At 40.7% G+C, this 26,473-nt stretch overlaps 1 protein-coding gene and 1 long non-coding RNA gene across 5 annotated transcripts in view; one reads left to right on the forward strand and one right to left on the reverse strand.

Annotated features, from left to right (window-relative positions):
- The first annotated feature begins 78 nt into the window (after positions 1–78).
- Positions 79–26,473, forward strand: part of BUD13 (BUD13 homolog) — a 100,821-nt gene continuing 74,426 nt past the window's right edge. For 3 of the 4 annotated variants that reach the window (XR_005359212.1, XM_038536057.1, XM_038536056.1), the window contains exons 1-9: positions 79–264; positions 2,559–2,652; positions 6,888–6,972; positions 9,542–10,489; positions 13,176–13,480; positions 15,032–15,137; positions 15,497–15,635; positions 15,953–16,137; positions 16,375–16,456. Coding sequence is in view for 3 of the 4 variants with exons in the window: in XM_038536057.1 (XP_038391985.1) it covers positions 122–264; positions 2,559–2,652; positions 6,888–6,972; positions 9,542–10,489; positions 13,176–13,480; positions 15,032–15,137; positions 15,497–15,635; positions 15,953–16,137; positions 16,375–16,456 (2,087 nt within the window). In the remaining variant the exon portion in view is untranslated. The remainder of the gene's footprint in view (positions 265–2,558; positions 2,653–6,887; positions 6,973–9,541; positions 10,490–13,175; positions 13,481–15,031; positions 15,138–15,496; positions 15,636–15,952; positions 16,138–16,374; positions 16,457–26,473) is intronic. The other variant, XM_038536058.1, reaches the window with a different exon arrangement.
- LOC111095821 lies at positions 6,571–26,110 on the reverse strand. The gene is made up of 2 exons (XR_005359243.1): positions 25,726–26,110; positions 6,571–6,632 (listed from the first exon to the last, which is right to left on the reverse strand). It is a non-coding gene; the product is annotated as an uncharacterized LOC111095821 (long non-coding RNA).

Raw genomic sequence — 26,473 nt, forward strand, 5'->3', positions numbered from 1 at the left:
TCCCACAGCTCTCCACCACTTCCGGCCCCGGCCCCGCCCCCCCGGGGGCCCCCCGCCGTGCGCTTCGCGTTCAGGAAATTTGTCCCCAGCGCCGAGCCGTCTCCCCGCCCCCGCCGCTGCCATGGCGGCAGCTCCGCCGCTCTCCAAGGCCGAGTATCTGAAGCGTTACTTGTCTGGGGCAGGTGCCGGCGTCGACGGGGGCCCGGACTCCGGTCGCAAGCGTCGCAAAAAGCGGCCGAAGCCTGGCGGGGCCGGCGGCAGGGGGTGAGTGGGTGCTGGCGGGGCGGGGCGGGGCCTGCGGCGGCCGGCCGCCCCTCTGCTCCCCGGCTCCGCGCTCGGCCGGCGCGCCCCGCGGCCGTGCGCTCGCCGCCTCCGGCCGCCGGTAACTTTCTCAGGCTGTTCCCGCCCCGGTGGCTTTCCGGCCTCTCCCGTGGAGAGTGAGTGTCGCGCCGAGAGGAACGGCGGGGTCGCCCGGAGCCTGTGATGGCACGGCCGGGGGCTCGGCGGAGTCGGGCGCCGCGCGCACCTGGGGCCGAGTCCTGCGCGGGCGGGCGCCGACCGAGGCTCCAGGATTCCGCGGCGGAGCGGGGCCGCCGTGCCGCTCTCCCGGCGGGTCCGCGCAGGACCCCAGGACGTGACTTCCTTCGGAAGTAGTGCCGCCGCGGGTGTAGCTAATCAAGATGCGGTCACAGCACATCAGGACGGGCGCCAAATCCAGCGTGCCCGGGGACCCCTTAGGAAGGGGGGGATTTGGACGCAGAGATGGGGAAAGCCCGCCGTGTGAAGATGGAGGCCGGCCTTGGGCTGGGTTTACGCTGCCACTAGTAGCCAGAGTATGCGAGTACGCCTGCCGCTGCCAGCAGTTGGAACAGCCAAGGAATCCCCCCGCCCCCAGCCTTCCCAGTGGGCACTGCCTTGCAGACACCTTGATTTCAGACTTCAAGCCCCCAGGACCCTGAGAGAGTACAGTTCTGTTGCCTTAAGCCGCCTGGTTGGCGGCACTTTGTCAGGCAGCCCTGGGGAACCAATACGCCCAGCTCCAGAGACCAAATCCACTTCCTTTTTTTTTTTTTTTTTTTAATTTTTATTTATTTATGATAGTCACACACAGAGAGAGAGAGAGAGAGAGAGGCAGAGACACAGGCAGAGGGAGAAGCAGGCTCCATACACCGGGAGCCCAACGTGGGATTCGATCCCAGGTCTCCAGGATCGCGCCCTGGGCCAAAGGCGGGCGCCAAACCGCTGCGCCACCCAGGGATCCCCCAAATCCACTTCCTTTCGTGGGTTGCTTCTTGCCTGTTCTTGCCCTCTGTCTTCCTGCCTTCCGACTTGTGTCGATTGTTTGGACACAGACAGTGCCATGTAGAGAAAATAGCTTGCTTGACCTCTGGAGTAATACCAGTCAGAGTTTGAGTCCTGGCTGTGCCACGTTGTGGGCTCTACGGCCTTGGGCAACATACTGTCTCTCCAAGACTGTTACCGCAGCTTCCTTTCTTTATTTTTTAAAAGATTGATTATTTATTTATTTATTCACAAGAGACACAGAGAGAGGCAGAAACCCAGGCAGAGGGAGAAGCAGGCTCCATGCAGGGAGCCTGACGTGGGACTTGATCCCTGGACCCTGGAATCAGGCCCTAAGCTGAAGGCAGATGCTCAACCGCTGAGCCACCCAGGCGTCCCTATTTTTTTTTTTTTTTTAAGATTTTATTTATTTATTCATGAGAGACACAGAGAGGTAGAGAAAGAAGCAGAGAGAAGCAGGCTCCATGCAGGGAGCCTGATGTGGGACTCGATCCCAGCACTCCAGAATCATGGCCTGGGCGGAAGGGAGACACTCAACCACTAAGCCACCCAGGTGTCCCGGTTACTGCCTCTTTAAAAGGAGAGTAATACTATCGCTCTATGGTTGTGATTAGAGAGGTATAAAGTGATAACTGGCTGTTCAGATAGAATTGTTCACATCATGGTAGTCATTGTTAATTACTTGGACTCATGCATAGTTTATCTGTGTAACAAACATGTATTGAACACCTACTTCTTATGCCAGTTACTTCAGGGTGTTCAGGATATCACAGTGAATGAGAAGGCATAGTCCCTATTCTAGTGGGCCTTATAGTTTAACAGGGATCCTGGCTTTAAACAGCTAATTACACAACTAACTGATTTATTTTCTTTGTGATTAATGCAATGAAAGTATTCCAAGGATGCATAACAGAGGTTCTTAGTCATGGGAAGTAAGGGGAGAAGCTCAAGGAAGTTAAATGTATCCTAGGACTCTTAAGAGTTTCCCATTAAAGAAAGAAGAGTAGGCCAGGCCGAAGGAAGGAACTGAATATGTGAAAACTGATGTGGTAAGGTATTGGCTCATTCCAGGCACCAAAAGATGATTAGCAAGGTAGGGAACTGTGGAGGCAGTGGTACAGGTGAAGTTGGCCGTATAGGCAAAGACTGGACCTTGCAGAGTCTTGTAGCTTATACTAAATCCATAGATAACTGTTTGTGGGCTGTCACCCAAGAATGATTCTTCCCTTTTTGATCTTTTTATTTTTCATATTTAGAATGCGGATTGTGGATGATGATGTGAGCTGGACATCTATCTCTACCACTAAACCAGAAAAAGAGGAAGAAGATGATGATGGAGATTTGCCTGTGGTGTGTATCTTTTGAGGTTGTGAGGACTTTGAAATGCAAGACTCTCAATCTTGATTCTTAGTACAGGGTGGATTTATAAGGGGGAATGTTAGGGCCCAAAAGAGGTGACACTTTTCAAAGAGCTGTTTTATTTAATTAATTAATTTTTAAAAAAGATTTTATTTATTCATGAGAGACACAGAGAGAGAGGCAGAGAGATAGGCAGAGAGAGAAGCAGGCTCTCTCTGAGGAGCCTGATGGACTCAGGAGCCTGATACAGAACTTGATCTCAGGACCCCAGGATCATGATCTGAGCAGAAGGCATATGTCCAGTTCAACTTGTGAGCCCTCCAAGAGCTGTTCTAAAGTAGTTTACTTTGATAATGCCTATAGACCGCGTGTTTTCTTTGTTCATGGAGGGCCTCATTAGCCTAGAAATGGGAACTAATCACAGAGAGGCAGGACTTCTCATTGTAATGTTTACAATTAGCTGTGGTTCAGTTTATTGGAATGTACCTTAAAAACAATGTTCAGATTCAGTTACAGGAATATTTTTATTTGTTCCTTTTATTTATGGATTCAACCAAGTTTGAAACTGTATGCTTCTAAGTACTGTAGATATATAGATTAATAAAACCCAGCGTTTATACTTTAGAGACCATATCCTAGATGGGAGACTGAATTTCAAATAATTTCAACAATGTGATAAATGGTGAAGAGACATTTTGCATGTGTACCAAGTGCTTTTAGAGTACAGGGGAAGTAGCATTTTTTTTTTTTCCCCACTGGGATATTCTTTTATAATTTTTTTAAGATTTATTTGAGAGAAAGCGTGCACACAAGTGGCAGGGTGGTGGGCAATTCGGTGGGTGGGCAGAGGCCGAGGAAGAGCACACTCCCACTGAGCAGGGACCCTGACATGGGGCTTGATCCCAGGACTCTGAGATCATGACTCAAGCCGACTGAGCCACCCACGTGCCCTCCACTAGGAAACTCTATGAAGGATATAAATACCTGAATTGAGTTTTGAAGGATGAGTAAGAACCAAGTGGGGGAAAGCATAGGCAAATCGTTCTCTAATTGATACTGTCATGGAAACTTCGCTGAGAAGCTGAAAAGGAGAGCTGTTGAAGGGCTGTATCACACTAAAACATTGTAAAAATGAATTCTAGATGAGTATATTCAGTGTTAATCGCCGGCATATTCTATAGTACATTATTTAAGATAATAATAATTACAAGGGAGGGGATCCCTGGGTGGCTCAGCGGTTTAGTGCCTGCCTTTGGCCCAGGGCGCGATCCTGGAGTCCCGGGATCAGTCCCACATTGGGCTCCTGGTATGGAGCCTGCTTCTCCCTCTGTCTGTGTCTCTGCCTCTCTCTCTCTCTCTGTGTCTATCATGAATAAATAAAATTTTTTAAAAGAATAATAATTACAAGGGAAATAGTGGGGTGCTTGGCTTTCTAGGTCAATGGAGCATGTAGCTCTTAATCTCCGGGTTGTGAGTTTGAGCCCCACATAGAGATTACTTAAAAAAAAAAGAAGAAGGGAAATAATGATCTTAAGGGACCAACTTAATTTGAGCCAGAGCCAGTCACTTAACCTAGTTAATGTTTACAACATTTTCTTTTTTTTGTTATAAAAGCAATACATATTTGTAAAATATTAGCAAATTACAAGGAGGTTTAAAATTTTGAAAAGAATATAGTAATTACTGATTCTGTGACTGTTCAGAGGTAACAACTGCTAACATTTGGATGCATATGTCTTTAATTCATAGATTATACATACTTGTATTTTATTTATTTTTTAAATATAATCCAGATCACACTGAGCATATGGTTTCGGAGTCTGCTCGCTCGCTCCTTCCTTCCTTCCTTCCTTCCTTCCTTTTCTTTCCTTCCTTTCCTTCCCTTCTTTCCCTTCCTTCCCTTCCTTCCCTTCCTTTAGTTCCTTTTTTAAAGATTTTTATTTATTTATTTATGGGAGCCACAGAGAGACAGGTAGAGACATTAGCAGAGGGAGAATCAGGCTTCCCCTTAGGGAGCCCAGTGCGGGACTTGGTCCTAGGACCCTGCGATCATGACCTGAGCTGAAGGCAGATGCTCAACCACTGAGCCACCTTGGTGCCTCTGGAGTCTGCTCTTTCATTTAATAATATGTTGTGACTACTTTAGTAAGATTTTAAAATATTCTTTGAGGACATGCCTTTTAATGGCTGCAGTGGTAGGTCATTATATGTATTAATGTAACCTGTCCTTTTACTGGACATATGGGTGGTTTTCTATTTTAAAATATGGTGCTTTGAAAAACATCTTGTACAGAATCATTTTAGAAATCTGTTAATTTCTTTCTTCCCATCAAGTGGAATTAATAGGTTAGAAATTATGGTTCTTTTGAGCTGTATTCCCATTTTACTGTCCAAAAGGTGATACCAATTTATACTCTTCTTAGAGTTGTTTGAGAATGCCATTTTCCCCATTTCTTCATCGTTACTAGAGAATTATTTACAACAAAAACAATAATAAACATTGTCAGTTTGGTAGGTGAACAGTGGCATACAGTTTCTTTGAAAAATAAATATTTTTTTCATATGCTTATTGGACATTTGTATTTTATAAATGTTTTGGCATTTTTTCCATTGTTTAGGAAATTGAACTTTTTAATTGATTTATTTGATATTTATATGATGAGAATATATTACCTGTTTTACCTGTCATAGGCATATTTTATTATTTTCCTTTTCATTTATAATTTTCAATATTTAAAAAATTTAGTTTTTATATAGTCAGGTCTGTTAATTTTCCTTTATAATATTGTTTTTTGCTCTTATGATTGCCTCAGAACCTGAACAAGGGAGGCTTTAGCCCCATTGCTCTCTACGATGGTTAAAACAGATCTTGATTATTGAGTTTATTTTTGTTACTGCAAGACCATCACCACCACCAGTAATCATGGCAAAATAATTAGGACAAGCACAATAGCAGTGGCAGTACAAGAATAATGGGTATAATTTATTGAGCATTTACCATGTACCAAGCTGTTTAGCTTACATGAATTATCTCATTGAGTCCTCATAGAAATCCTTTGAGTTTTCCTTTTACAAATGAGGAAATTGAGGTTTAGAGAAAATAATTGCTGGAGGCTACACAAATATTAAGTGGCAAAGCTGTTGATTTAGATCTCAATTTATCTTGCTTGAATTCATGCCGGTGCTTTCCTTACCCAGTGAGATATCTCAAAACTAGGTTACCTAAGGAATCATGGTGGGCTCTTGGGAACAGAGAAACAGAAGTGAATTATAACCTGGGTTTGGATTTCAGTTCTGCTACTTGCTAGCTGTGACACTGAGAAATTTATTTCTCTGAGTCAGGTTGTTCTTTATTAGTGTGGAAACTTTCTTTGGAGGGCTCTTTTGAGGATTAAGTGAGATAATGTAAGTGAAGCCCAAACACAGTGCCTGGCACGTGGTTGGTACTCTGTAACTAGAATTTATTAGAATTTATTATGCTGTCTTTGGAAGTGTGTTACTTGGAAAGAGGATCAGGTGGAATTGGAGTTAGACTTTCTAGCACTGCCCCCAAATACAATGGAATGTCTTGTAACATAATGAGTTCACTGCCAGTAAATTGGTTCCCTGTCAGGGAGGGACTGGGTTAGTGATCATTTATCAAAGGTATAAGAAGATTCCAGATTTGTTTGGTAATTTGGGTGATGTGAAACGTGTTTTTATCCCTTAAAGATTTGTAGATTCTATGTATTTCTTAGTGATTTCTTTTGGTTGGATTTAAGAAAACCTATCATTGTGATGATAACCTATAACAGCAAAGGTTTCATGAGGAGCCTGAAGCCGTCGATGAGTGATAGGTGTGACAGGGAACCTTCATGTATTTTTACTCTGAATGTAAAAGTAAAAAGGTAAAAGGAATTTAGCTTTTTGCTTACCTGTGGTAGTTGTATACCTGGCAGGTGATAAAGAGGATTTGTAATGAAGAAATTCACCTTTGGAGGAAAATTGGTTAGTTAGAGAAAGATCTATAATTAAATTATCCGGTGACAATTAGATAAACATCTCATGGGGCAAACATAACTGAGGACCACTACATGTTTCTGTGTGTTTCTTCATGGCTGTTTTGGACTTGTGTGTGTTATACACATTAGGAATGGGAATAGTCATAGTTTCAGGTTCTTGAAACAACAGTGCTCCTTGCTTGGATCCTGTGGATTTTTTCAACATAAGTGTCGTAACTCTGACAGGTGGCTGAGTTTGTGGATGAGCGGCCGGAAGAGGTAAAGCAGATGGAAGCCTTTCGTTCCAGTGCCAAATGGAAGCTTCTAGGAGGTTAGTTTTAACAATAAATAAATTTAAATTTCCCATATGTAGGGGAAGCCTTTTTTTTCTTCTCCGCACTTTTCTTTTAGAGAAATGCATAGTTTGTTTTAGTGTGTTTTTGATCTTGAAAAATATAGTGTGAAAAAGAATTCAGAACTTCTTCAGAGGTAGCAAGAATGGGAAATGAGAGACCAAGTATCCCATTTTCTCTTATATTTTGGCATTAGGGTTACTGAAGTCAGGAAGTGACTTATTTGAGGGCCTTGCAATAACTACTCCGCCCGGACCCAAATATAGGGGCACTTAGTACATAGGACGTTGGAGGAGTAAATCTTTGTTCTTGCTTTAAATATTGGTATTTTGCAATGCATTATCCTCCACTTGCTCACTCTATACCCTCTCCCTAGGCTAATAATTTAACTCCCTATTTAAAAAATTTTTCAGTTTTTGTGGATTCGATAAAGGGCATTCGTTTGTCATGTTTGAGCAGAGACAAGCCCTGTTCTTATTTATCTTGGTTTCTACCCTGCCTAGCGTAAATAGGGATCTTACTTCTGGATAACCATTTAACTCCAGTTTACTCTCTATATGTGTTCCTTTTCATACACAAAGGATGGAAGAATTAGCTCCAAGACAGGATTTGTTCTTTCTGTGTTATGCTTTGTGCTTATGTTAATCATCCTACGATTCTGATAAGAAAAAAAATGTATAACTAAATGACAACTGACTATAGATTAGTGGTCACTGTTGCCTCAGTTACTGTTGCCTCAGTTACAATAATTCAGTACATTATTGTTATGTTTTATGAATAAAAAGTTTATTATCCATATGTATTCTTTCATCAGAATCTTGTTCACTCTTATTATTTTCTGCCTTATCCTGTGATTGTGTTTCTAGTTGTTTCCATAGTCCTTTTTTCAGAGAGAATCTTCTGGTCTCCATATTTGTAGGTCTAGGAAGTGATACCAAACGCCCCTTTCCTCCCAGTAATTCTTTTTTTTTTTTTTTTTTTAAAGACTTTATTTATTTATGAGAGAGGCGGAGGGAGAAGCAGGTTCCATGCAGGGAGCCTGATGTGGGACTCGATCCCAGGACCCCAGGATCATGCCCTGGGCTGAAGGCAGCACTAAACCGCTGAGCCACCCAGGCTGCCCTCCCCCCAGTAATTCTTTTTCTTCACTCCCCACTGCTCTATCCCCATTTGTCACTGGAAATACCCTCATTGGTCTCTGATCCTTACTTTCTTTTTATAAATGTCATGGAATTTATCAATGCCATGGATTAGATTTGCTATCAAATCTCCCATAGATATCAGTACTTTTCTGTGAGTGATTCTAGTCAGATAGGATTATACCTCAAAGTAAAGGAGTTGACTTGGTTTAATTCATCCACTTAGTGAGTGTTCATTGGGCCCTACCCAGCATTTATTTGTACTGGGGCCATGGAGCTCAATGACAAGAAATGGAGGAGAAACTGGATTTTGGAAATGTCTTGAGTTGCTCTAAACATTTCATTCTCTTATACCTTTGAAAATTTGAAGTTTCAAACTCTTACCTCAACTACTTATTTTATTATTTTTTAAAGATTTTATTTATTTATTCATGAAAGACACAGAGACGGGGGGGGAGAGAGAGAGAGAGAGAGAGAGAGAGAGAGAGGCAGAGAGGCAGAGACACAGGCAGAGGGAGAAGTAGGCTCCATGCAGGGAGCTCGATGTGGGACTCGATCCTGGGTCTCCAAGATCACGCCCTGGGCTGAAGGCAGCGCTAAACTGCTGAGCCATCTGGGTTGCCCCTCAGCTACTTATTTTAGAAATTGTACCTGGACTGTGGAGTTGAATGGATCTGGGCTGGATCCTCCACGACTCTGCCACATATTAGTGGTATGACTTTACTTTTCTAAGAATATCAAGTTCTCCATCTGCAAAATGGGGATCACAATATTTGTCTTTCAGGCTTATTGTGAGAATTAAGTGAGGGAATCTATATAAACCATTGGCTTATAGTAGGTGACCAGGAAATGCTGATTCCTCTTTTTTTCTGGTGATTTCCCCCAGCAAGGAGCACAGTGAAGTGAATTAGTTAACAGCATTCCATTTTGATGTGGCACAGGGTTATTTAGTTTTCCTTCTGAAAGAAGAGTAAATATGAACTCTGTGTTATCTAGCTTGAATATCAGTAGGAGCATCTGGGAACTTTGCACAGACACGGTTTTGGGAAGAGCACTGGGTTGACAGCTAGAGGATCGGGGTGTTAGCCCATCTCTTCATCTTAGTGGCTGTGACCTTTGGTAAGAAATCACTCATCTTGGAGCCTCTTTTCATGTCTGTGAAACAAGGACCCCTGCTCAGCTCACCTTACAAGGTATAATATGAAAAATGCATTTAAATGGCTGGTTAGGCAAATACAAGGGGTTATCTTTAAGGTATTCATGATTGCTGGTTTCTTGTACCTAAGCAAAAGACCTGTGCAGACCTTTGGGATTTCTGAGTAGTTCTGACATGTATCTTTTGAAACTTTGAATACTAGGGGTAAATAGAGCATCTGTGGGGATCTAACTCTTTGCCCTTTGTGTTTAGGCCACAGTGAAGATCTACCCTCAAATAGACACTTCCGTCACGACTCTCCGGATTCATCTCCCCCAAGGAGGGTCCGTCATGACACCCCAGATTCATCTCCCACCAGGAGGGCCCATCATGATACCCCGGATTCATCTCCCCCAAGGAGGGTCCGTCATGACACCCCAGATTCATCTCCCCCCAGGAGGATCCGTCACGACACCCCAGATTCATCTCCTCCCAGGAGGGTCCATCACGACACCTCGGATTCATCTCCTAGGAGGGCCCGTCACGACACTCCGGATTCATCCCCTCCCAGGAGGGTTCGTCACGACACCCCGGATTCATCTCCTCCCAGGAGGGTCCATCATGACATCCCAGATTCATCTCCTCCCAGGAGGGTCCGTCACGATACCCCAGATTCCTCTCCCCTAAGGAGGGTCCGTCATGACACCCCGGATTCATCTCCTCCCAGGAGGGTCCGTCATGACACCCCAGACCCATCTCCTCCCAGGAGGGCCCATCATGCTTCTCTAGATCCTTCTCCCCTCAGGAAGCCTCATCGTCACTATTCAGGTGCGTCTCCTAGGAAAGCCCATCATGACACACCAGATCCATCTCTTTCTAGGAGGGCCCATCATAGTTCCTCAGATAGCTCTGTTTCCAGAAGGGCCCGAAATAGCTCCCCTGACACATCTCAACCTAGAAGGACTCTTGACTCCTTGGACACATTGCAGCTCAAGAGGGCTCGTCATGACTCCCCTGATTTAGCTGCTAATGTCCCTCATCCACTGCCCAGAACCAAAAGCAGTAAAGCCCCAGAAAGAGCCTCTAGCAAAACTTCTCCACATTGGAAGGAGCCAGGACCATCTCATGCACCACTCCCAAAGAACAGCAAGTATGAGTATGACTCTGACCTCTCTCCTCCACGAAAAAAGCAAGCAAAATCCCATAAGCATGATTCTAAGGGTAAGCATTTGATTGCCTATGAGAGGGACTTACTCCTTAGGTGCTTTCGTTCTTTCTTTTTTTTTTTTTTTAAAGATTTTATTTATTTATCTATGAGAGACACAGCAAGAGAGAGGCAGAGACATAGGCAGAGGGAGAAGCGAGCTCCATGCAGGGAGCCTGATGTGGGACTTGATCCCAGGACTCTGGGATCACGCCCTGAGCCAAAGGCAGGTACTCAACCGCTGAGCCACCCAGACGTCCCTAGGTGCTTTCTTTTTTTATTTTATTTTATTTTGTTTTGTTTTTGTTTTGTTTTGTTTTGTTTTGTTTCATTTCATTTTATTTTATTTTATTTATTTTATCATTTATTTATTTTATTTTTTAATTTAATTTAATTTAATTTAATTTAATTTAATTTAAAATTTTTTTCCTAGGTGCTTTCTTTTGGACCTTTTACTTATGGTCTTTAGAAATGAGAATGGTATTTTTTGGAGAAGTTTTATTCTCTTTAAATTATTTATTTGTTTTAAAAATTTTATTTGAGAGAGAACACAAGCAAGGGGAGTGGCAGAGGGAGAAGCAGGCTCCCTGCTCAGCAGGGATGTGATGTGGGGCTGGATCTCAGGACCCTGGGATCATGACCTGTGTTGAAGGCAGATGCTTAGCCAATTAAGTCACCCAGGCACCCCTGGAGAGTTTTAAAAAACTGTAGGGAAATGGGGAGAGGTTGAGATGAGGAGAGTTATAATTTAAGGTGGCAAGGAGGACATTTTTATAGATCTTTTTATTTTTTTTTCTTCCCATCCTGTATGAAAATGCTGCGTGTTTGATGTAGAAAATTCAGAATGTATAGAGATGTGTAAAGAAGTAGAAGAAAGGTTATAAATTCTGTCATTCAGAGCCATTCATTCTTAGTGTTGTGGCCAATGTTCTTTTAGGCTTTTTTTTAATTAATTTTTTATGTAGTTAAGCCTTTTCTATGCAGCATATACATGTTGTATGTGTAAATCTTGCCTATTTTTTTCACTTAACATTAGCTTCCCCGTGTCATAAAGATATCTCTTTGTCAGTATGATCTTTATCGGTGTTCTGTTATATAAATGTGCTTAACCATTTCCCTGATACTGCATGTTTTAGGTTATTTCTAAATTTTTGCTTTTATAATTCTAAAATGAAACACGTACTTAAATTGTTGCCTATATGCTGGATTATTTCCTTATCTACTTTTAGATAGATTTCCTGGAAATTTAAGTACTTCTAGGTATGCTTCCTAGGAAATTAAGTAGAAATTGACTTACTGGTAAGAGGGATGTATATTTTTTTTTAAAGATTTTTTTTTTTTTTTTTTTTTTTATTCACAAGAAACACAGAGACACAGGCAGAGGGAGAAGCAGGCTCCATGCAGGGAGCCCGATGTGGGACTTGAACCCGGGTCCCCAGGATCATGCCCTGGGCTAAAGGCGATGCTAAACCACTGAGCCACCCAGGCTGCCCGAGGGATGTATATTTTTAAGACTGTTGATACCCATTGTAGATTGCCTTTTTAGGAGTCGATTTGTGATGTTTCTGTCTACAGCTCAGGCCTGTGCAGTAAGGTTTGTTTACTCAGTCTTTGTCCCTAGGTACTGCTTTCATTATTTTTTTTAAAGATTTTATTTATTTATTTGTTTATTTATTTATTATTTTTTTAAGATTTTGTTTATTCATGAGAGAGAGAGAGGCAGAGGCACAGGCAGAGGGAGAAGCAAGCTCCACACAGGGAGCCTGATGTGGGACTCAATCCCGGGTCTCCAGGATAATGCCCTGGGCTGGAGGTGGCGCTAAACTGCTGAGCCACCTGGGCTGCCCTAAAGATGTTATTTATTTATTTGAAAGAGAGAGTAAGCAAGAGAACGAGAGCACTGGCAGGGGGAGGAGTCGAGGAAGAGGGAGAAGCCGACTCTTGGCTGAGTAGGGAGCCTGACACGGGGCTCTATCCCAGGACCCTGAGATTGTGACCTGAGCCAAAGGTAGATGCTTAACCCACTGAGCAACCTAGGCGCCTCCTGTTTTCATTTTTCAATAAAATATATTGTTATCCTTTAGTCTCGAACATCAGTGTATATTCTAGGTAGTTTTAACTTTTGCCACAGCACTGAGATCTGAGTGCAAGTTGTTTTGCCCTTTCTATGGTCAGATAAATGTGACATAGGTGAGAATGTTGAGGTCTCACATGCTAGTCACAGTTACTAGTAACTTGGGAATAGAACCCCACATCCTCCCTATTGGTTTTAAAGGTTGTCCCTTTAAAAAAAAATAAAATAGGGGAACCCTGGGTTGCTCAGCGGTTTAGTGCCTACCTTCAGCTCAGGGCGTGATCCTGGGGTACTGGGATCAAGTTCCCCATCGGGCTTCCTGCATGGAGCCTGCTTCTTGCTCTGCCTGTGTCTCTGCCTCTCTCTATCTCTGTCTCTCTCTCGTGAATAAATAAATAAAATCTTTACAATAAATAAATAAATAAATAAATAAATAAATATATATATATATATAAATAAAAATAAAATAAAATCCCTGATTCTGCTTTTCTCGCACATCATCTGTACTTGTGTTTTGGTTAGTGGTAGCTCTTTAGAGGAGGACTAAATGAATATTGACTATTAGCTTCGTAAGTTCTGTTTTTAAGATTCTGCCAAGGGGATTAAGGACTTTATTTTTTTATTTCTAGGCTCTTCCCCCAGCCATAGGAAATTTCATATGAGTTCTTCACCTAGGAGACATCAGAGTCACATATTGGACACTTCCTCCTACCCAAGTGACAGTCGGAAAGCCTCTGATTCAGATCTTTCTCCTCCGAGGCATAAACAAATTTCAGGGCACAAGGATTCTGATTCAGATCTGTCACCTCCACGGAATAGACCTACACGTCGGAGCTCTGATTCTGACCTGTCTCCACCAAGGAGGAAACAGAAGGTCAAATCTTCTGATTCTGATCTGTCTCCACCTCGAAGGAGTCAGCCTCTAGGAAAGAAGGTAGAGTTTTTCAAGAGCCGTGTCCTTCTCTTAGAGTGACTCCTGTTTTCTAGCTTTGTACATGTCTCCAATACATAAACCAGAGAGGGAGGAGGTAGTTCCTGGTAGTATAGTAGATCTAGTGCAGTTACCTCTAGAGCTCTTTGCTTCTCTCTGCAGGCCAGACTGACTGTAACCCAGCCCAGAAGAACTTGCAAACACCAGGTTTCCTAAGTACCTTCTGTCTTTCTATTCTCTTAATTCCACAAATCTCAATTTTTAAAAAGTCCAGAAAAACTTTCTATTTTCTTATGAATGAACTAAGAACTATAGTTTACAGAGTAGAATTTGGAGTACAAGCCTTGTGTTGGATATTCAAATCCTACTTCTTCAACTTACTGTGTGAGATTTGAACAAGCTGTGGAATATCTCTAAGCTCCAGCTTCATCTGTAAAACATGGATAATGGTAGTATGTACTTCATGAGGTTATTGTGAGTTAAATGTGTAAGTGTATCTTACAAGTGCCCAGGACAAAGTGAGACATTAGCACAAGCAATTTATTATTATAAATTGGACTACAGGTCTCTATATCCAGAGCATAAAGAGAGGTGTTTAAAATATAAAATGACTTTTAGAAATCATATCACCTGGGAAGTCAGTGTTTTGTTTTATTTTAAATCTATGATGAAGCATGAATTGCCCAGATCATCCACATGAACTCTTTTTTGTTTTGCAAAGCACACTGGTGCTAGGAAAAGAATCTTATTCCAGTGGGTTGGTTAAGAAATAGTAATAGAAAAAAATGAACAGTAATAGAGTCTGCAATATGCACATTTCCGTCCAACCCAGACTTTTCCAGGTAAGTCTTCTCTGTCACCCACATTATTCTTGTAGCCTGTCCCTGACTCAGGAAGTGGGGCTCTTCTCTTTTGGGGAACAAAGTGAGGTTTGTGTTGAAACTGGACCCATTGCATTTTAGGCATCTGTTTCTTTCATGGACAATTTTATGCTAATCAGGTTTATATGTTGCACTGGATACTCTGTATACTCCGTTTATGGGTCGGTTGGTTATCTTGATATGAAATGGAATTTAATAAAAAGGTTTGATTTGGTCATAACTTGTCATTATCCTGAAATGTATCCACAATTGAAGGACCTTAGATTTGCTTGAATATGTAGTTGAAATGGAATATTTTATCAGTGTATGTCTCTACTGGAGGGCTTAGAGCTTGATACAGGTTTCAATCAGGTGATTTGAAAATGTATCTTCATGTGTGCAGTTTATATATTAAAAAGTCAGAAATATAGATGCTGTGCCTTTTCTTTAATATTTTCTTAGTTTGTGTTTCTGTTTATTCTTAAAACTTAATAGTACTGTTAATTTGCCACCAAATTCAGCTTTATTCTTTTTTATTTTGTGAATCTTGTGGTCAATAATGAGAATACAAAGCTACAGTGTTTGGTTTGGTTATTGCTAATTATCAGGCAAAAATGCATCTAACTGTGTATACCCTGGAGCCTACTGCTACATTGTCTCATTAATGTCGCATGCTCCCCTTTCTATTGCATAGGCTACACACATGTATTCTGGGGCTAAAACTGGGTTGGTGTTAACTGACATACAGCAAGAGCAGCAGGAGCTCAAGAAACGGGACCAAGAAACTCTGGCGTTCGAAGGTAAAAATGTAAAAATTCAGAGACTAATTGAGGCTCATTTAGATTTTATTTTTTTAATGTAGTTTATTGTGCCTGATATTTTAAACTTTTAATTGATATCAAATTTCAGTTCTGGTTTTATGTATTATTTTAACTTCTTAGTAGGCCCAAGTGATTCTTTTCATTCTTGAAAAAGGTTAGTTAGATATTGGTAGGAGCTATTTGTAGTCTGGCTGCAAAAGTTTTTATCCAGCATCAGAATCCCAAGTGGTTAAAAAAAAAAAAAAAGGAATCCCAAGTGGTTGATTTCAACTGTTAGAATATTGTTTCTGATTTTGATACCTGATGTTTATCTTTAAAAGTAGAATTTTCCTTTGCAGCTGAATTCCAGTATGCTGAAACTGTATTTCGAGATAAGTCTGGCCGTAAGAGGAATTTGAAACTGGAACGTTTAGAGCAAAGGAGAAAAGCAGAGAAGGACTCGGAGAGAGATGAGCTGTATGCTCGGTGGGGAAAAGGGTAAGAGAACTGCCGAAGTGAAGAACAAGACTGTGCTAGGACTGGAGAGGACATTATCTAGTTTCCTGACCAACTAGTTCATTGTTCTGCCTTCAGAGCCATTTCAGGAATGGAAAATTTGGTGTGCTCAGTCTCCTTCCTAAAATACTGATGTATTCTACACTTTCAGTTCGCTTTCTGGAAATTTTACTCTTTTCAATATTTGGCTTGTGCTGTCAGAAAAAGGAGGTGCTCCAAATGTAGTCATATGGTCCATTTTAGTGTAAGAAGGGAAATGTTACACTAGATAGCAGACACTCTTGGTTCTTTTTGCCCAGGCTAGTCCAGAGCCGGCAGCAACAACAAAACGTGGAGGATGCAGTGAAGGAAATGCAGAAGCCGCTGGCCCGTTATATTGATGATGAAGATCTGGATCGGATGCTGAGAGAACAGGAAAGAGAGGGAGACCCCATGGCCAACTTTATCAAGAAGAATAAAGCCAAGGAGAACAAGAATAAGAAAGGTGAACCTTTTGGGATTCACCAGAGACTTATGTAAAGAGGGATGGTCGTTAGGCTGATGGTACATAGCTGGACAGAGAGAAGGCTTTCCCACACAGTTTTAGATTCCTTGTATTTGGGAGTTAGGGTTCAGCTCAGTAGAGATCTCGGTGTAAAATTTTTTGTTCCCACTGCCACTCAGTTCTGAATTGAGTTACATAAGGTAACTAACTTCTTTTCTCTCTCTCTCCTCTCACCAGTGAGACCTCGCTACACTGGTCCTGCACCTCCTCCCAACAGATTCAATATCTGGCCTGGTTATCGCTGGGATGGAGTGGACAGGTAAGCCTGAATGTTTCATACATTTTTGTTTTCTTTTCCATCTGCCCCTAATCTTCCCTAACCGTTCTTAAATTACTCTCCCTCTCTCTCTACTCTAAGCACAAGGTTAATAACATGTAGTTTGCTTTTTTTAAGGTCTCCAAATCCCATTTCCCATGCTCAGAATACTACTACTCCTATTTTCCTTTTCAAAGCTTTATAAAGCTCTGGACAAATTGCTCTGGTGGTGCTGATAGGATACCCTTTGTTTCTGACATTGGTCACCTCTAGTGATATTTTCTAAGGTTTAGAGGGAATGAGTGATGGATGGGAGTCTGGAGTTTTTTTGTGTGTTGTATCTTTAAAATGTAGTTCTTCAACCTTCTCTTCACTGCCTTAGGAGTGAGCTACTTACAGGGTCTCACTGACCTCTGCAACCAGCATCTACCCATATACTCTAACTTCCTGTCTATTAACATGATGACCTAAATGTGCTTCTATCCAAAGTCTGTCCCTCTCCTTATACATTAGAGTCCGTCTCCTCTTGCCTACAAAGGACATTGTTCTAGCATTTAGCATGATAATTCTCAAACTTTTTGACCTCAGGAGCCCTTTCTACTTCTAAAAATTACTAAGGACCCCAAAAAACTTCTGTTTATGTGGAATACATCTTTTAATATTTACCATATTCAAAATTAAACTGAGGTGTTTAAAAGTGTTTATTAGTTCATTAAAAACTTAATAAAACCATTATGTTAACATAATTGCCATATTTTTAAAGAAAAATAACTTTATTTTCCAAACAAAGAAAATAGAAGAATGGCATTGATTTACATTTTTATAAATCTCATTCATGTTTGGCTTAATAATAGATAGCAGGATTTTGCATTGATCTTTTATGGTATGTTTAGTTCAAGTACTAAGGAAGAAAATTTAGCCTTAGAAAATTCAGCTTTATATATAAGTAGTTAGAAAAGGAAGATGTATTATGTGTTTTGATACTACACAAAAACACAGCAAGTGATAATTTCTTAAAAGTGATTTATAATACGGAGCCTGAAACCATATCAAAAATTTTCCATGCTGTTACATTAAATTCTTTTTTTTTTTTTTTTCCTGCTTTGGATGGATCTTTTTGTGGTGCATGATTTTATAACATCATGTACTGGTCATTTGGAAAATACTGGTTTGCTGAGTTTTTCAGACCTGCCAAATGTTGACATTTCTCACTGTGTAACATCAAATAATCTTATATTTGTTAACATTACCTCTGATCTCATTACCAAAATCTTCAATGGGAAGCTAGAGTTCATGGTGGCAGATAAAAATTTTTTGAAATTCTAATTTACACTTAAAAGTTTGTAATTTTATCATTGGTGACAAACATCAGTTGTTATTGGAGTGAAACTCACTTTGTACAATAGCTTTTTTTGTAGATTCCTTCAGATTTTGTACCTAGCGGATCAGGTCATCTAAATATAAACAATTTTACTTCTTCCTTTCCAATCCAAATGTCCTTTGTGTTTTCTTTCCTTATTGCACTAACTAGAACTTCTGGTGCATCTGAATAGAAGTAGTAAAAACAGACAGACATCTTTGTCTTCTTCCTAATCTTAGAAGAACAATCAGTCTTTAGCTGTAACCTATAAGTTTTTTGTAGATTTCCTTTACTGGGTTGAAAAGGTTCCTTTCTGTTCCTAGCTTGCTGAGAGTTTTTTTTTTCGGGAATGTGTGTTGGATGTTGTTTCATTCTTTGATCCATGAGTTATATAGTAATGTATTGTTTAATTCTAAACATTTAGATGTTTCTAGATACCTCACTGTTAATTGATTTCCAGTTTAATTCTCTTGAGGTCAAGGAATATACTCCATAATATTTTGATCTTTTGAAAATTAGTAAGCTGCATTTTATGGCCCAGTATATAGTTACCTTGATGAATAGTCTGTTTGCATTTGAGAATAATGTGTATTCTGTAGTTGTTTGGGAGGTTGTTTTGAGAATATTTTATTGTACTTTTTAAAAAATAAGCTCTTTGTTTTTTAATAACTGTAGATTTATTTATTTTTAAAGATTTTATTTATTTATTCATGAGAGATACAGAGACATAGGGAGAGGGAGAAGCAGGCTTCCTGTGGGGAGCCTGATGCGGAACTCGATCCCAGGACCCTCAGATCATGACCTGAGCCAAAGGCAGATGTTCAACTATTAAGCCGCCCAGGTACCCCATAATAATTGTAGATTAATAGAAAACTTGCAAATAGTATGAAGAATCCTGTATATTCCTTGTCCAATTTTATTACCATTCATTACATGATCATGGTACATTTATCAGAGCCAACATTGGTATGTTATTATTATTGTACCAATTGGCACCCTGGGTGGCTCAGCGGTGCAGCACCACCTTCAGTCCAGGGTGTGATCCTGGGGACCAGGAATCGAGTCCCTCGTCAGGCTCCCTGCATGTAACCTGCTTCTCCCTCTGCCTGTGTCTCTGCCTCTCTCTCTGTGTGTCTCATGAATAAATAAATAAAATCTTTAAAAAAGATGTACAAATTTTACATGGATTTCACTAGTTTTCCATTAAAGTCCTTTTTCTGTTCAGGGATCCAATGCAGGATCTCACATCGCATGTAGCTGTCATACCCTTTAGTCTTCTTTAACCTGTGACAGTTTCTCAGTATTTTTGTTTTTTGTAACCCTGACAGCTTTTTGTAATATGGTCATTTATTTTATAGAATGTCCCTCAAGTTGGGTTCATTTGATGTTTTTCTCATGATTAGACCAAGATAATGGGTTTTTGGAAAGAATGCTACAGTGTGAAGTGCCCTTCCCATCACGTCATTTTAACAAGTACCACAGGACATTGCTAATGATGCTAATAAACTTAATCACTTCATTAAGGTAGTGAATGTTTGCCAAGTTTCTCCACTTTAAAGTTGCTCTTTTTCCCCTTTCATACTCTGCTCTCTAGAAGTGAATTCAGCTTGCACTCAAAAGATGACCTATGGGTAGGATATCTACATGTAATATTTGGACCTTTTCTATAAGGATTTGTTTCATCACCCCATTTATTTTAGTCATCTATTTTTAGCAGTAATAAATCATGTATATTTCATACTATTGTAATCCAGTAATATTTATTTTTGTTGCTCAAATCATTCTGTTCTTCAGCCACTGGGAATTCTTTAAGGTGTCCTTTTGTCTGCCCTATCCTTTTATTTTTTGAGCACTCTCTGACTTTCTGGTACTACAGGATGCTCCAGATTCATCTTGAATTTTCTCTGTCCTGACTCTAGAATTAGCTATTTTTCCAACGGGCCCTAGTGGCTGCTTTTAATGGATAATGGTATTTAGGAACCAAGATCTGACTTGTACAAGTACTTGTTACTGTGATGTCATTGTTCCTGGGCCCTGATAGTAGACAGAGCTAGGTAGTACATGTGTTGTAATCCATGTATACACAATGTCTGTCATTATTTCTGTACCTATTTACTATGTGTCTGTATATATACATGTTTATACAGATACATAAATATGAGTTCATACTGGTATAACTGACTCTAATGCAGTATTACCCCCTTTTTTTTTTTGTTTATAACTTTCTCCTCCAACACTGAGAAACCTGGCACCCACCATCTACCATCCGCTTTGCTTACCTCAGTATACACATAACAGTTTCAGAATTGAGAAATGAAATGAGAAACAGATTTCCAACTAAAGTATAGTATTCATGTGTAGTTGCTTTTACTCTTACCCTAATAATTTCTAGTGAAAGTACCATTTTCCAACATAACTTAAAGGGTCAACTCCCTGCCTCCCCACTCCCATACTATTATGTCATATATTTATAATATAGTTAGATTTTTTTGTCATAGTCTATAGTCTATCCTGGGATCTCCTGACACCTGGGTGATTTTTCCTTTTTAGAGTTTGCTTATATTAGCATTTACTTTTTATGGTCTATGGTTCTGTGGGGTTTGACAAATGCATAGAGTCATCCATTCATTACCCTAATACTATATATAGAACAGTTCCATCATCCTAAAATTTCCTCCGTAAGTCTTCTTTTAGTCAGTTACACCTTCTCCACCAAACCCTTGTGATTAGTGCTTTGTTTTTTGTGCCTATAGTTTTGCCTTTTTCAGAGTATCACATGAATGAAATCATACAATATGCAGCCTCTTGAGTCTGACTTATTGCACTTAGCAAAATGCTTTTTAAGATTCATCCATGTTCTTGCATGCATATCCCATTTTATGGATGTGCCATTTTGTTTATTCCCCAGTTGGACATCTTTGTTGCTTCCTGTTTTTAGTGACTGTGAATAAAGCTGCAATAAACATTTGTGTATAGAGTTTTATGTGGACATAGTTTTCAGTTTGCTTGGATAAATACCCACTGATTGCTGGATTATATGGTGAACTTTATAAGAAACTGCCAACTATCTTCCAATTTGCTATACCATTTTATGTTAGGCCAAAGAATGAGAATACCCACTGCTCCGTATCCTTCCTTACTTAGCCTTTGGTATTGTCAGTGTTTTGGATTTTAGGTGTGCACATTCAGTATTGGATTTTAATTTCTCTGTTATTATTTCAGCTAAGTCTCTGCAATGTTTACTCTAAGATCAGTTTCTGTCTTTAACTTACCGTGGCCTACTGAGTACTGTTTCACATAGAATATAAGAACCTTCTAACACTATATAGTTCCATCCACCCTCAGTTCTATGTGCTACTGTTGTCATGTATATAACATAAATGGTATAGATCCTACAATACAGTATTCTAATTTTTATAGTTACTTAAAAAAAAAAAACTAAGAAAACAACAAAATGTATAGTTGTTAATATTTAACTCACATAGCTACCATTTCTGGTGCTCTTTTTTATTTCCTCTGAACAACCTTTTTTTAAAAAAAATTTTATTTATTGATTTGAGAGGGGGGGAGAGAGAGAGAGAGAGCAGGGGGGAGGGGCAGAGGGAGAGGGAGAAGCAGACTCCCCACTGAGCAGGGAGCCCGCTGTGGGACTTGATCCCAGGACCCTGGGATCATGACCCAAGCCGAAAGCAGGTGCTTAACTGAGCCACCCAGGCCCTCCTCTGAACAACTTTTAATATTCCGTTAGTGCAGGTTTATTGGCAACAAATTCTGTTTTTGTTGATATGAAATGTCTTTATTTCACCTTTATTTTTTCAAAACTTTAATTTTGAAATAATTTTAGACGAGAACTTGAAAAAATAGTAGTGTGTTACAGTGTATCTTTTACCCAGCTTCCCCCAATTATAATCTGGTACATTACTAAAATAAGGAAATTGATGTTGGCATAATTCTATTAAATTAGAGCCTTTTTCTCACCTTCATTTCTGAAGGATAGTTTTACTGACATAGTGTTGGAGGAGGTCATCAAGAGGACATGACCACTGGTTGACTCACAAACTGGACCCAGGCAATCAGAGGGCTCTTACTGCCTCCCTTGTCCTTGGGATGTGTGTCCTTGTCTACTCTTCCCTTAGTAACAACTGTTTCATGGCTGTAGCCTTCAGAGAGTAAGGTATTGTTGAGACCACCTGGGCCAAATATGTGATTGAACCCAGTTAAGGCCTCTGTATAAGTTTCTAAGATTCTGGTGGGTGGAAACCCAAGACAGGCTTCATGGTAAGTCCCCTTGTGTATTGAACCTGCTCCCTATCAATCTGGAGTGGCCACCTCTTTCTTCTGTGTATCCTTGCCCTCTGCATCTCAGGGCCAACTTCAGACTTCACCCGAGGAGTTCACAAGCTTGCGAGCCAACACATGGAACTCTGGATTGATAGTACTAGACTTGGGTGACAGTTCTGCCAACTTTTTTGAGGGTGTTTCTGCATTTTTTGGCCTCCATTGTTGTCCTCAGTCCTCATTTGTTTCATTGTTACCTCCCCTCCCACACATACTTCTAAAGCATTGTTTTTCTCTAGCAGATTTTCTTTTTTTTTTTTTTAAGGATTTTATTTATTCATGAGAGAGACACACACACACACACACACACACACACACACACACACACAGAGGCAGAGACACAGGAGAGGGAGAAGCAGGCTCCATGCAGGGAGCCCAACATGGGACTCCATCCTAGGTCTCCAGGATCAGGCCCTGGGCTTAAGGCGGGGCTAAACCGCTGAGTCACCCGGGCTGCCCTCTGGCAGATTTTCTTCTGCTAGGCTTTCAGCAAGCAGTTTGACTATGAGATACTTCAGTGTGGCAGCAGCTACAGTTTCTGCTCAGTTCTTTTGGTTTCCACCTGCTGCTTTTTCATTGGGCCTAATGTGGGTTCCCCTGCACAAACATGGTTTAGCAGGTGGCCAAAGATTTGGGTGCAGTTTGTATTTTCTGGAGTTCATCTGTTTTGTAGGTCCCTCCCTTCCAGAGTTTCCTCCCTGATTTTCCAACTGCTCTGCCCTCTTTGCACTGACGCCTCGAGCCATTAAGCCTATGGCTTTCTGCCGCCATGAGCTGTGTAGATTGGGAAGTGCCCTCTGGCAAAACGCCTTACAAATCTCTTCACACATAGATTCCTGTCCAGGTTCTGCCTGCTTTTTGGTCACTTTCCCATGCCTTCAAATAATTTCAAATACTTGCAGTTTTATATTTTTTCCAGATTTTATAATTGCTGAGGGTAGATTAGTCTGCTCAAGTTCCGCTGCTGTGCCCGAAATCCATTGCACCACTTCATATGGGCCTAAGGCATTGTTCTTCCGTCCCTTGAGCTGCTGTCGAAAGCTGAGGCTCTAGTCTCTGATATTGGCAGGTATCCACAGGGTGGCTGTGGTTTCAGGCTAGCTTACTACTCTGCTTTGCAGTTTGCTGGATATAGGCTCTTTGGTAGTGGGAGCATATTTCAGAATGTTAATTTGTAGCCAGATGTAGATCTTTTTACAAGCCATAACCCTAAAGATTATCCCTGCTACACTGAGTCCATCCCCCCCCCCCCATTTTTTTTTTTTCTATTTAAAAAAAAATTCTGGATCCAAACTCAGAACACTACCTGACCTAGGATTTTCCTGGCATTTGATCTGTTTCCCACTCTCCCAGTAGTTTTCTTCCACTTTGTATTTTTTTCTAGATTTTTCCTTTTAGTTCTCTTTTTCATCTTTGCTTTCTTTCTGATTATTCTTTTGTCACCTTTTCTAGTTTCTTCTGGTTTTGGCCCATGGCAAGTGAGCATTTCTGGAACAGATCTGTAGTTGGAAAATTCCCTAAGGTCAACTGACCTTAATCCCATTATTATTATTATTATTATTCAATTTGCCAACATATAGCATAACACCCAGTGCTCATCCCATCAAGTGCCCCCTCAGTGCCTGTCACCCAGTCACCCCCACCCCCCACCCACTTCCCTTTTCACCACCCCTTGTTCGTTTCCCAGAGTTAGGAGTCTCTCATGTTCTGTCTCCCTTTCTGATATTTCCCACTCACTTTTTCTCCTTTCCCCTTTATTCCCTTTCACTATTTTTTATATTCCTCAAATGAATGAGACCATATAATAATTTTGTCCTTCTGTGATTGACTTATTTCACTCAGCATAATACCCTCCAGTTCCATCCATGTCAAAGCAAATGGTGGGTATTTGTCATTTCTAATGGTTGAGTAATATTCCATTGTATACATATACCACGTCTTCTTTATTCATTCATCTTTCGATGGACACCTCCATAGTTTGGCTATTGTGGACATTGCTGCTATAAACATCGGGGTGCAGGTGACCCGGCGTTTCACTGCATCTGTATCTTTGGGGTAAATTGCATTGCTGGGTCATAGGGCAGATCTATTTTTAACTCTTTGAGGAACCTCCACACAGTTTTCCAGAGTGGCTGCACCAGTTCACATTCCTACCAACAGTGCAAGAGAGTTCCCCTTTCTCTGCATCCTCCAACATTTGTTGTTTCCTGCCTTGTTAATTTTCCCCATTCTCACTGGTGTGAGGTGGTATCTCATTGTGGTTTTGATTTGTATTTCCCTGATGGCAAGTGATGTGGAGCATTTTCTCATGTGCTTGTTGGCCATGTCTTTGTCTTCCTCTGTGAGATTTCTGTTCATGTCTTTTGCCCATTTCATGATTGGATTGTTTGTTTCTTTGCTGTTGAGTTTAATAAGTTCTTTATAGATCTTGGATACTAGCCCTTTATCTGATAGGTCTTTTTTTTTTTTTAAGATTTTATTCATTTATTCACGAGAGATAGAGAGGCAGAGACACAGGCAGAGGGAGAAGCAGGCTCCACTCCGGGAGCCCGACGCCAGTCTATCCCGGGACTCCGGGATCGCACCCTGGGCCAAAGGCAGGCGCTAAACTGCTGAGCCACCCAGGGATCCCCTGATAGGTCATTTGCAAATATCTTCTCCCATTCTGTAGGTTGTCTTTTAGTTTTGTTGATTGTTTCTTTTGCTGTGCAAAAGCTTCTTATCTTAATGAAGTCCCAATAGTTCATTTTTGTTTTTGTTTCTCTTGCCTTCATTCTCAGTGGGGAAACACTGGGAGCCTTTCCTCTAAGATCAGGAACAAGACAGGGATGTCCACTCTCATCACTGCTATTCAACATAGTACTAGAAGTCCTAGCCTCAGCAGTCAGGCAACAAAAAGAAATAAAAGGCATTCAAATTGGCATAGAAGAAGTCAAACTCTCCCTCTTCACAGATGACATGATACTGTACATAGAAAACCCAAAAGACTCCACCCCAAGATTGCTAGAACTCATACAGCAATTTGGCAGTGTGGCAGATACAAAATCAATGCCCAGAAGTCAGTGGCATTTCTATACACTAACAATGAGGCTGAAGAAAGAGAAATTAAGGAGTCAGTCCCATTTACAATTGCACCCAAAAGCATAAGGTACCTAGGAATAAACCTAACCAAAGAGGTAAAGGATCTATACCCTAAAAACTACAGAACACTTCTGAAAGAAATTGAGGAAAACACAAAGAGATGGAAAAATAGTCCATGCTCATGGATTGGAAGAATTAATATTGTGGAAATGTCAATGCTACCCAGGGCAATTTACACGTTTAATGCAATCCCTATCAAAATACCATGGACTTTCTTCAGAGAGTTGGAACAAATTATCTTAAGATTTGTGTGGAATCAGAAAAGACCCCGAATAGCCAGGGGACTATTAAAAAAGAAAACCATAGCTGGGGGCATCACAATGCCAGGTTTCAGGTTGTACTACAAAGCTGTGGTCATCAAGACAGTGTGGTACTGGTAATCCCATTATTATTTAAAAGACAAACTGAGGCTGAGATAAATGGAATGACTTACCTGGGTTATTAAGCTTTCCTGAGAAAGCTAGAATTAAAATCCTGGGCTCCTGATTCTGTAGTCCGAGACTTTTCTACTGTGAGTTCTCTTGCAGGTTTGTTTGTTTGTTTTTTGATTCTGTAGGGTTTTATTTGTTATTCTTATGTCCTTCATCTGCATGATCATATTAGTGTTGATTCTCCAAGGCAAAAAACAATGGTTTCCTTGGTGTTCTAGAATATCCTGCATACTTATAAGGTTAGAGATGGAACTATCTGTAATAAGCTTCCCTTCTTCCTAAAACATTCTGTTACTTTACTCATCCCTTATGGAAGGCACGAGGAAAGAGGGAAGGCTGTTATCTCAGTTTAGTGACACTTAGCATAGATGTGATTACTTTTAGCAGGTATGTACTAGGTACCAGTTTCTTACAATTAATGAGAGAGAATCTTTGAGCCTAGGAAATCACTTTCTATTTAGAGGAGAAAGACAAGTAAATAATCTCAGTGGTACTTGCTAAGTATTATTATAGAGGGTTTTCAAGATGCTTTGGAAGCACAAAAGAAGAATAAATTTAGCCTTGGGAGTGTGGTTAGGGAAGGCTTCCTAGAACATGCATGAGCTTAGTCTTAGGGGATTATCAGTCCAGCCAACAGAAGAAGGAAAGGGAGGAGATTTAAGGAAGGGGATCCTATATGTGTGAAGTCATAAGGATATGCAGCATCGTAGTGTTACGGAGACGCAGTTGTAAGCAGTTTGCTATTGTTGG

This window comes from Canis lupus, chromosome 5 (assembly GCF_011100685.1).
Source record: "Canis lupus familiaris isolate Mischka breed German Shepherd chromosome 5, alternate assembly UU_Cfam_GSD_1.0, whole genome shotgun sequence".
NCBI lineage: Eukaryota > Metazoa > Chordata > Mammalia > Carnivora > Canidae > Canis > Canis lupus.